This window comes from Rhincodon typus, chromosome 26, assembly GCF_021869965.1.
Source record: "Rhincodon typus isolate 14 chromosome 26, sRhiTyp1.1, whole genome shotgun sequence".
In the NCBI taxonomy this organism is placed as follows: Eukaryota; Metazoa; Chordata; class Chondrichthyes; order Orectolobiformes; family Rhincodontidae; genus Rhincodon; species Rhincodon typus.
Window position 1 is genome coordinate 16,785,683 of NC_063357.1, and position 11,427 is coordinate 16,797,109.

The 11,427-nt window shown below is 38.1% G+C and overlaps 1 protein-coding gene across 2 annotated transcripts in view; it reads left to right on the top strand.

The window, feature by feature from the left end:
- Positions 1 to 11,427, top strand: part of nsrp1 (nuclear speckle splicing regulatory protein 1) — a 37,031-nt gene that overhangs the window by 16,677 nt on the left and 8,927 nt on the right. For both annotated transcript variants that reach the window (XM_020536256.2, XM_048612703.1), the window contains exon 3: positions 9,889 to 9,945. In XM_020536256.2, the coding sequence (XP_020391845.2) occupies positions 9,889 to 9,945 (57 nt within the window). The remainder of the gene's footprint in view (positions 1 to 9,888; positions 9,946 to 11,427) is intronic.

The window sequence follows — 11,427 nt, forward strand, 5'->3', positions numbered from 1 at the left end:
TCAGTGCTGCACCAAAGCTTTTGAGTCCCTCATAAATTCAGGCTTTTTTTTCTAAAGATAACATAAGAAGGTAACTGCTCCTGTCCCCGGTGAGGAGACATCAATTCTTGCACGAGTGAAGAACTGTCTCCTGACAACAGTGGTGTTAGCTCAGTTGTCTGGGTGGCTGGTTTGTGATGCAGAGTGAAGCCAACAATGTGGGTTCAATTCCCACACCAGCTGAGGTTACCATGGAAGGACTGTCCTTCTCAATGTCTCCTCTTGCCTGAGTCGTGGTGACCCTCAGGTTAAACACCATCTCTCTCTTGAGCAGCCCTATGATTCAATAGTGCCATGTGGCACAGTGGTAATGCCTCTACCTCTGAAGCAGGAGTCCTGGGTTCACGTCTCACCTGCTCCAGAGATGTGTAAAAAGATTTCTGAACAGTTTAATTAGAAAATATCCTATCGAACTTCTACGTTTGTTAACACTGCTGCCTCACAGCCAGCAACTGGGGTTCGATTCCATCCTTGGGCAACTGTCTGTGTGGAGTTTGCACATTCTCCTCGTGTCTGTGTGGGTTTCCTCCAGCTGCTCCGGTTTCCTCCCACAGTCCAAAGATGTGCAGGGGCAGGCGAGGTGGATTGGCCATTCTCAATTGCCTGTAGTGTTCAGGGATGTGTAGATTAGGTGGGTTAATAGAGGGATGGATCTGGGTGGGATGCTTTGAGGGTCACTGCGGACTTGTTGGGCCAAGGGGCCTGTTTCCACACTGTAGTGATTCTATGATTCTGTGACATACTAGACCAGAGTGATAGCTCACAGCACATCATAAATCTTCTCAGCAGTAAAGCTATGATCTGGATATTGCGAAATAGTCAGCGACCTCTGCCCACCTGAGAACAATTAAATGTGGAAGTCCGAAAATTAGTGTTAGTGATTCCAAACTCATCCACAGGGTGTCCTTTTGAAATCCTCACTGATAAAATTGAGACTTTCTTTCAAATTGACATGGACTTTTCTACCCATTTATACTAATAGTCTCACTGCAAAACCCCTTGAAAATGTTATATCTTAGAGTAAGATGTATCTATAAGATGTAAGGTTGTGCTTCAGTTACACAGGCCCTGGCCATACCCTATCCAGATTTCTGTGTACAGTGTTTGTATCCTTAAATGTGTTGGAAACAGTTCAGAGAGAAGAATAGATAGTGACTTGATTGATAAGAAAAGATCCTGAAGTCTTGACAGAGCAGATGTGGTTAGAGTGTTTCTTCTTTGGCAAATCTAAATTAGGGATTACGGTTTAAAGTCCAGTCTACACATTGAGTGAGTCTTCCATTGTGTTATGTGATACAACCACCATGCTAAATGGGATAGGCAATAGACTTAGCAACTCCAGGCTGATCGTGCATGAGGCACTTTGGGGCATCAGCAGCAAAATTTTATGCAATATAATCTGCAACCTAATGGCCTCCACACTCCCCACTTTACAGGGGATCAGCCCAAGTTTAATGACGAGTACAGGGGAGGCGGGCATGCCAGGAACAGGACCAGGCATAGCTCAAAATGGGGAGTCAACTTGAGGAAGCTACAATACTGATCTGCTTGCATACCAAGCAGCATAAGCAGCGAGTGATAGACAAGGCTTATTGATCCCACAACCGACGGATCAGATTTAAGCTCTGGAGTCCTACCACATCTATTCATGAATGGAGATGGGCAATTAAACAATTCACTAGAGGTGTAGGCTCCACATATCAGTGTAAAGATAAGACTGAAGCATTTGCAACAATCTTCAGCCAAAAGTCCAAGTGGATGTCCCAGCTTGGTCTCCTCCTAAGCTCCTCACCTTCACAGGTGCTGTTTTTCAGCCAATTCTGTTCACTCACTCCAAATGATATTGAGAAATGGCTAAAGGCACTGGATATTATAAAGGCTTTGGGCCCTGACCATATTCTGCTTATAATACTGAAGGTTTGTGCTCCAGAACATGCTGATTCCAGTACAGCTACAACATTGGCATCTAGACGACAACATGGAAAATTGCCTAATTTTATCTTGAACAGAAAAACAGGGCAAATCCACCCTGGCCAGTTACCACACTATCAGTTTGGTCTCGACATCAGTAAAGTGCTCGAAAGGGCTGCTTGGTGTTCAGTGCCATTTGTGATTGCTGAGATGCTAAAGCAGTTTGTGGCCAGATGCAGCAAGATAGGGACAGTATCAAGGCTAGGATTGACAAGTGGCAAGTAACACTGTCAGTCAATGGCCATCTCCAATGGCTAAGAGAGAATCTAACCGTTTCCCCTTGATATTCAATGGCATTGCCATCACCAAATCCTTGCACTGTCAACATCCTGGTGATTACTATTGACGCAAAACTGAGCTGGACAACTGGACTAACCATATAAATGCTGTGACTATAGAAGCAGGTCAGAGGCTCAAAATCCTGCAAGAAGTAACTGACAACCTGATTTCCCCAAAACCTGACTACCACCTACAACGCCCAAATCAGGAATGTGATAGAACACTCCCCAATTGTCTGGGTGAATGCGGCACCAGTAACACTCAAGAAGCTTTATTCACCCCATTATATGAGACTGTGCACCCCACTGTACCCTCTAACAGTGAGACAGTCCCTCAGTGACAGTACTTTACATTGAGGCACTGCGTGAGTATTGACCATTGAGGCACTTCTTCAGTAGTTACCTTCAGACAGGTTAGGGTTAAGGCCAAGGCCAGATGAGGGTCAGGATAGGGCTAGGGTTAGGGTTAGGGCTGAGGCTAGCGTTAGAGTTGAGGTCAGGGTTGAGGCTGCTATCCAAGAAAAAAAGTCTTCTTGATTGGCACCATATCCATAAACATTCAATCCCTCCAACACTGATGTATAGTAGCAGCAACAATGTGTTATATCTACAAGAAGCACTGCAGAAATTCACCAAGGCTCCTTAGACAGCACTTTCCAAACCCATAGCTAACACTATGTAGAAAGACAAGGACAGCAGATGAATGGGAACACCACCCCCTGCAAGCACTACTCCAATCCACTCACCATCCTGACTTGGAATTATGCTACTGTTCCTCTTAGTGTTGTTTTATCAAAGTCTTGGGACTCCCTCCCTGACAACATTTTGGGTTTACCTGCAACAAATGCATTGTCAGTGGTTCAAGAAAGCTGCTTGCCACCATCTCATTGAGAGCATGTGGGAATCGGCAATAAATGCTAGCCAAACCAGTGCAGCCCACTTCCAGTGATTGAATTAAAAAAAGTCACCCATTTAAGACTGAGAGAAGAATTCTTTTCTCACAATGTTGAGAGTCTTCGGAACTCTGCTTCCACCCTGTTTTGGAGGAGGGGAGTCTTTGAATATTTTGACAGCAGAGATGGATAAATTCTTGGTAGCTGGTGGGAGAGGTTATTGGAAGGAAGCGGGAATGTAGAACTGAGGATACAGTCAGATCAGCCCAAATCTTATTAAATGGCGGTTCAGGCTCAAGGGGCCAAATGGCCTACTTCACCTTTATCTTGTATGTTAGCATTAACCATCCACCTATTGCATTTGGCATGTACATGATCTTTGATAACTGCGATATGAGTGTTCGCTGTTCACAGGACTCTCTTGATTCCACTGTCGATTCTGCACTAATGAGTTACTTTCTTTATATAGGCCACCAAGGTTCCTATTCCACATATTATCAATCCATTTCTTCGCTCTATCCCCATCCATATAATTGTTGTCATGGATGTAGAATCATAGAATTTTACAGTACAGAAGGAGGCATTTACCCATCGTGTTTGTACAGCCTTTTGGAACAACTACATGGCTCGTCCCATTCTCTGGCCCTATCTCCATAGTCCTCTAAATTAATCACTGTCAAATATAGAGCTAGCTGCCTTTTCAAACCTTCTTAGAATCCCCTCCACCATTCTCCCAGGCAGTGCATCTGCACCAGAACTTTGTGGAAGCTGAATGTTCAGCGTTGTTTTACAATTGAAAATTACTGTGGGCTTTTGTTTCGTTCCTTTGGCCTTGCAGACTAGTACCATCATGTCTGTCGTCAGGTTCTGCAATTTTCACTCAAACTGCTTTTGAACCTTTCCGTTCCATAGTTGGCTGCTGGAGGCGTGTTGGGTGCTTCGTCCACGTTTCTGGTGCTTCTTAATCAATGCTTGTATTTTTGTTTATTATTTGATGATGAATTGCTGGAAACTGACAATTTTGGCATTGAGTTCTCGTGGTGGTCTCTGAGCAATATAGGTCTTTTTCCTTAAAATTAGACTATTTCCTTTAATATGATGTCGATATCAAAAAACTGTTGCTGTGAAACCTCTGCTGGTTTTAAGAGTCTGATTTGGACTACTTAAATACTATGTGTTTTGTTTTTACAATACTGTAAGTATTGTGTTTCTAGTGGTGATGTAACTATTCTGATGATTTTAAAGGACCCATTTTTGACGCATGCTTCTCAAGATTCGGTCAATGACTGGTCCCCGTTCGGATGGCACCTTTGGTTTTCGTTCTTCCATATTGCACCACTTTTTTTTAAACTGATGCCAACAGCCTTCGTTAAAGCAGTTACTTGATCAGATACCAAATCTTACAACTCTTCATTTGACAACAGCTTCATACTTTATTCCTTTTGCTGGAGGACTCAGTTCTTTTTGTCACTTGCCATGCCTTACATGGTCTGCTGTGTAGGTGTGTCTTAAACAGCTTCGCAACATTGCTTGATCCCATGTGCCAAAAAGAATGTGGTCATCTTGTACAGTGATTTGACTTGTACACTGTGATTTATGGTTGTGACATCACGCAGCTTTTTAAACGTGTTTTTTATTAATTGGAACAATTTCGGGATTTTAGCAGCCCAAGTTTATAATTTGTTTTGTTGTTGATTGCATTTTTTTTCTTTATTCATTCATGGGATCAGGGCGTTGCTGGCTAGGCAGCATTTATTGCCCATCCCTAGTTGCCCAGAGGACAGTTGAGAGTCAACCACATTGCTGTGGGTCCGGAGTCACATGTAGGCCAGACCAGGTAAGGCTGGCAGTTTCCTTCCCTAAGGACTTTAGTCTAGTCTATATAAAATGCAAAATGCTGCAGGTCCTGGAGACCCAAAATAAAAGCAGAAAATGCTGGAAGTATTTAACAAGTGAGACAGTATATGGGAGAGAGAGACATTCATTGATATTTCAGTTGTGTAACTTTTCATCAGAACTGGAATGTTACTGATTTAACAGATTTTAAGCAAGTACGAATGTAAGCAAAGTTAGTAAAAGAAAGGAGCTAAGAACAAAGGGAAGGTGTGTGATAGCATGGAAGCAGGAGTAATTTAAATGAGTGATAGGATAATGAAGCAAGGCAAAAAGAGGATGGTAATGGGGCATGAAACAACAGATGCGTTTAGAGGAGGTGTAAATGACATCCGCCATCTGAAAACATGAAACTAGTAGTTATGACCTAATCTTATATTTAGGGGATTAGGGTTTATGGTACTTAATGAAAGTTTGTTTTTTTCATTAAATCTTGTGTCAATGTTACCAACTCATATACTGCATATGTACATCGAACCAATTTGTTGCCAAGTAATCCTAAAATATCTTTTCAAGAATAATCCTGTTATATGTGCCTTGTTTCAATGTGATTTATTGTTCTGTGAAAAGTTTGCTTAATAAAGATCTTTCTACTGTGCATCTCTCTCACACTGTCTTTTTCCAAACATCAGAATATTTTAATTGAAACTTGAACCAGCATTTGTTAATTGTGCTTCAATAATCCAGTACCACAGATCACAGCTTGAGGAATTTGCACTGATAACTGCTTGTACATTAGTTCTTTCCACAATAAGTGTATTTTAATATATTTATAATTGTATGGAACTGACTGGCTTGTTCATTTCAACTATATCCTTCTCAATAAATGTTAACACAAACATCTTTAGGCATTTGAATATTTGAAGGACTTTTTTTTGGAAAAAGGACATTGTGTGAATAAAAGACATTGTGTGAACCGACTTCCAGTTCATTTGCCATCTTGTGTTCTTTTTTAAATCTCTAACAAAGTATGAATATTTTTAGTGAGGAGTGAAAGGTTGTGTATTATTATCACAATATTAAAAAGAACTAGGATTACGTGTGCTTTGAAGCACTACATTTAATAAAGGTTTGATTATATCTCTTAGGCGTCTAGCAAAACAGGAAATTTCTATCAATCGGCAGGCTTGGGAAATGCTTATAGTAAACTGCTGATGCGGTTGAATTTATAGTTTTATTTATTTGGTTGACTCTTTTAAAAGAGCAAAGTAAATTGTAGACTTTACACTGGGATTTAACTTTAACCACACTGTTCATTGATTTATTTGTTAATTTCTGCAGTACACTGCTTTGATGTCCAATTTCCACTATTCATAGAAATATTATTTTACTTGGGGAGCATTGGTGCCTGACTTTTGTGGATTTCTGAAATTGAATAGAATGTTAATGATTTGTTTTAAAATGGGGTGTTTCAGATAATTAATGAGGAATGAATTCGGTTAATAGTTTGATCTAAAAGGATTTCTCCACTGCTTGTCACAGTTCCAGGCCCAACACAGGTCCTGGTTGGCCTTGGAATGTGAGTGTACCATGACTTGTAGACATTTCAGCACAATGAGAAACAGCTTATCTTCTAACACAACGCACATACACATTGAAACCTTGCACTGCATTCCAGCATACTAGATTATAGTATGTGCTATCCAATCTCATTGTCCTAAGTAGTTGTAATAATTTAAATTTAAAGATGACTGTAATTCACTGGACGAAGTATTCAATGCCAGAGCAGATGCAGGAATTTATTGAACATAATCTGTAGAGTTAGAGTATGTTTTTGGTTTTTGTACCTAGGATTGAAAACTGTAAAAGCAAACTGTCCCACTAACTCCAAACATAAAGCTAACCTTGAAATATGGTACATTCAGTCTTGTGTGGCTTTCAACTACGAGTTCTCTAACTTTGTATCCCAGATGGCTCTGATGACTGGTGGCATACTGCACTAGCACCCACTATATTGCTTGAAACAAATTAGATTAAAAACATACATCATTACTAGATTAGGTTGCCATTTATGGGATATGAAATGGTATTTGTCTGCATAGATGCAAGACAATTATGTCCTGTAAGCACCCTCCTACATGCTTTTATTTTGATTGAATGGCTGGTTTCATTGATCTGATTCCAAGTATTATGAATAACCTGTTAGATTGGGCCTGATCTAAGAGCTGCATTCTTTGGGGAGACTGCAGGAAAAACTTATTGACAAACTGTTTTAATCCCTTGTTGTATTGTGACGAACATACATAACCCATTATTAATTATTTCATTTTTGTCACAGTATTGGGGTGATATGGTCAGCTAATGGAGATAGAATACTAGAAAAAGGGAATGCAGTTAGATGACAACTTTTATCCTTTTGGGAAAGGTGGTTATTCACAACTTTTGTGACTGTTTTCTTCTTTTCCTTCCTTTACTAAACACATTCAGTTTTTTGGGGCGGTAAAGTTCCATAGATTAACTGGGTGACTCAGACAGTTACCTATCTATTGAATCGCACACCAAATGAGGACACTCGGCTAGTTGGGGGAGAACCATGCCAAGTCTGACAAAATCTACTCAAAAATGGCTTTGAAGAATGATTTAAAACTGTTGACATCTCATAGTCTTAGCATTATCTGGTAGATTATGATGGAAGTATAAACATGTGGTTAAGCAGCACTTTAGTTCTTTGTACTTGAAGTTGAGTTTAGTTTATAGACAATCCAGTGTATGCTACCAGCACATGGATCCTGTACTTGCTGTATGATTGAGCGTTTAGTGCCTGATACATGCAAAATACGATAATGCTTAGTGTAAGCCAGTGAATGGTTTTATTAATGAAATGACTTACTTTGCTGGAATGATCATTGCAGAGTACATTCTAGAAGCACATTGAAGTTGTTATAACTTTCCTGATTTAGGAAAATTCTCTCAACTTTTTATAAGGCACTAATTGAAATTTTACTCCGATCAATGCCAATTTTTCAGCCTACTTCAAAACTCTTTGGATTTTAAGATTTGCCTGTTCATGAATTGGAGCATTTTAATTTTTTTTGGAAACTACTTCCTTCAAAGACAGTAAATGAAATTTTTGCTAGTTTCTGTTTTAAAAATAAGTCTAACATGTGAGATATAGAATAGACCGGAGATAACAATTAATCCAACAAATAACCAAGAATTGTTCGACAGCACCTTCCAAACCCAAAACCTCCGCTACCTAGAAGGACAAGTGCAACAGGTATATGGAAACATCACCACCTGCAAGTTGTGCTCCAAAACGTATATATCAATGACATTCTAATATAGAATTACATCGCTGTTGCTTGATCAAAATCCTGGAACTTCCTTCCTTACAGCACTGTTAATGTACTGAATTGCAGTTCAAGAATGCAGCTCACCATCACCTTTTCTGGGGCAATTGGGGATGAATAATAAATGCTGTCCTAACCTGCATTATCCACATCCTGGGAAAGAATTTTTTTTAAAGTCCTGTTACATTAAGTATGAAAGATCAGATTCAAATGTATTTGCTAAATTTATTCTCCAAATCTCTGGTTATCATTTAGAATCCAAGTGGAATTTGAAACTTTTTATCAGATGTTCAAACCTGTGATTATTCTTATTATTAGGAATTGAACTAAGAATAGGTAATTTTGTGAATTTGATATTGTTGACCTATCCCACCCCATTGTAAAAATTCAGGTCAACTCTACTTCGCTGATTTCTGACTATTGGTTGCACTCTGAGAAGAAATTGTGCAGCAATTTGTCATCTTGAATGTGAGGGTGAATAACTTATAGCTACTCTTGCCTACCTGCATAGTGAGCAGTTTAGAACTCAGCAATAAAGCTAAAGACTTGAAATATGTCCTTATCTTCTGTGTGATTTGAGATAATCTAGATCCTGACGGACCAGGTTCATAAATGGGATTTGTAATTCTGCTGACATGTGAATTGAGTTACAAAAACAGAAGTTGCTGGTAAAGCTCAGCAGGTCTGGCAGCATCTGTGAAGAAAAAAATCAGAGTTAATGTTTCGGGTCTGGTGACTTTCCTCTGAGGAAGGGTCACCAGGCCTGAAACATTAACTCTGATTTTTTCTTCACAGATGCTGCCAGACCTGCTGAGCTTTTCCAGCAATTTCTGTTTTTGTTCCTGATTTACAGAATCTTCAGTTCTTTTGGTTTTTATTTAGTGTAAATTGAGTTGCTCTTTTACTATTTTCATAATTTGTTTGTCTGTTCTTGTGGATTGTGATGTGTTGTAGCATGTGACATAAAAAGGGTGCCACGTTAATGCTTGTTTTGTGTTATGAAGTTTTAGATGTATTTCTTCCTGAGAAAAATTAATCTATATTGACTCAATTTTGAGAAAAGTATAGACCAGACATCTTCCTTTCTAAAATTATTTATTTCATTAAAGCATGTATGTAGATGAAGACGTAAATCATATTCACAATATTGACTTGATGCCATGTTTAAAATTGAATATGTCACATTATAACCTAAATAAAATGCAATTTTAGTGTACAAATACTTAATACATTTGCGTGAAATTAATGTTTTTAGATGCATTCAAAAAATTTCATGCAGATATAATAGCTGATATCATAATATTTAATGTCTAGATTCCTGTTTCTAAGTCTAATGACTATCACATAGGTCTTTGACCCAATTTAAGTTAAATTTAAATGTTAATGTCTCTCTATCGGATTAATTAATCTCCATGTAAAAATAATAGTAATTGTTTATTTATCTTTAACTTTAAAATAAATTATCCCATGTAGCTAAGACTGCGTTCAGGTGTTGTTCAGCACATTTTTATTTTCTGCTTGTAGACATCAGTCAATGAGACCCTTCAGAAGGAGTCACTGAAGAAGAAAGTGATGAAGCAGGTATGTTTCTGTCCAAACATTAAACTTTAACCTAAATTTTAACCTATGGAAAAATAATATTCATTTTAAATGTATCTAACTGTGACAAATGCTAATTAATTTAGCAAATGCCACAGATGGTAAAGCCTCAATGTGATTGGTGTTATATCGTGACAGACATTCAAATACTGTACAAGAAAAGTAGTTTGTATTTCTTATATGTGATTACAGTACCTTGCATATGCCAATCTATTCAACCAAGGCGACATAACAGAGAAGGAAAAGGGTACGGCGTAACAAAGAAAATAATCAATTATAATGAAATTATATTAAAATGTAATGCTACAGTATGAAATTTGTATACTGCAAATGTGTCTCATCTAAGTAAAATCTGAAGTTTCAATGGCCATAATAGTGGCTAATCTCAAGTAGCTATAAAACAATTGTTGTGAATGACCAAGATATCAACTAGATTGAGTGTATATTAAACTCTCTAATGACTATACAAACATCATGTTGCGCTACCTTTTTTTAAAATTTGAGCTGCTGTTGATGGTTCTATTTTGATTTTCACATTTTTCACGTTCTCTCTGGCAGGCGTGTGCTATTTTCAACTCTCTAACATACCTTGTAGTTAAAAGATGCTGGTACATACAGTACCAAACAATTTGTTTTGAATGAATAGTCTAATATTTAGATAGGTGACTTGAAATGTCTTGCAGAAGTACTAAGATGAATCACAATGAGCTCTTTGGGTTCAGGATGTTTGATTAACTATGTTGCACAGTTATGCTGTCTAATGCCAAATGCTTTCAATTTAGACTATTTGTGGTTAAATACTGGATTTGTATTTTAAGTGACCAAATATGGCTTTGTGAGAACACGCCTCTCTGTAATGCTCTTTGCCATTCAATTTCAACCACATTTACAAATAAAATTTTAATGCACCTTTTTCAGGAAGGCTGCTTAGTATTATGTTATAATATTGCTCAATGAGTAAAGTGAGATTCCTAGATTAATTAATCCAGAGAGAACATCTAATTGCAATTGAATTGAGATTTCAACTGAAATCATTATTGAATTCATCCTGTCATAGCAATTAAATGATGCATGTTGTGGCCATCTGTTTTAAAAAGATAGTGTTGGTTGTATAGTTTTTAATTCTGTAATCATAATTTCCCAGGATACTGCATGGATAAGACAGTACAACAAGTAGCCATTTCAATGCTAAACAAAGAAGGGAATTTTTTAAATAGCATAACATCTCAAAATTGTTCTCATCTAATTGATTATTTTGGGGAGCAGTCACTGCCACATGCACAACTACTTGAAGTTTCATTTTTATAGCATTTTTCACAGCTCCAAGTTGCCAAAACACAGTTCCTTTCTGTAATATTGTCACATAAATGGGGCAAATTAGTGGTGTTAAAATTGTTTCAGAGATAGTAGGAACTGCAGATGCTGGAGAATCTGAGTTAACAAGGTGTAGAGCTGGATGAACAC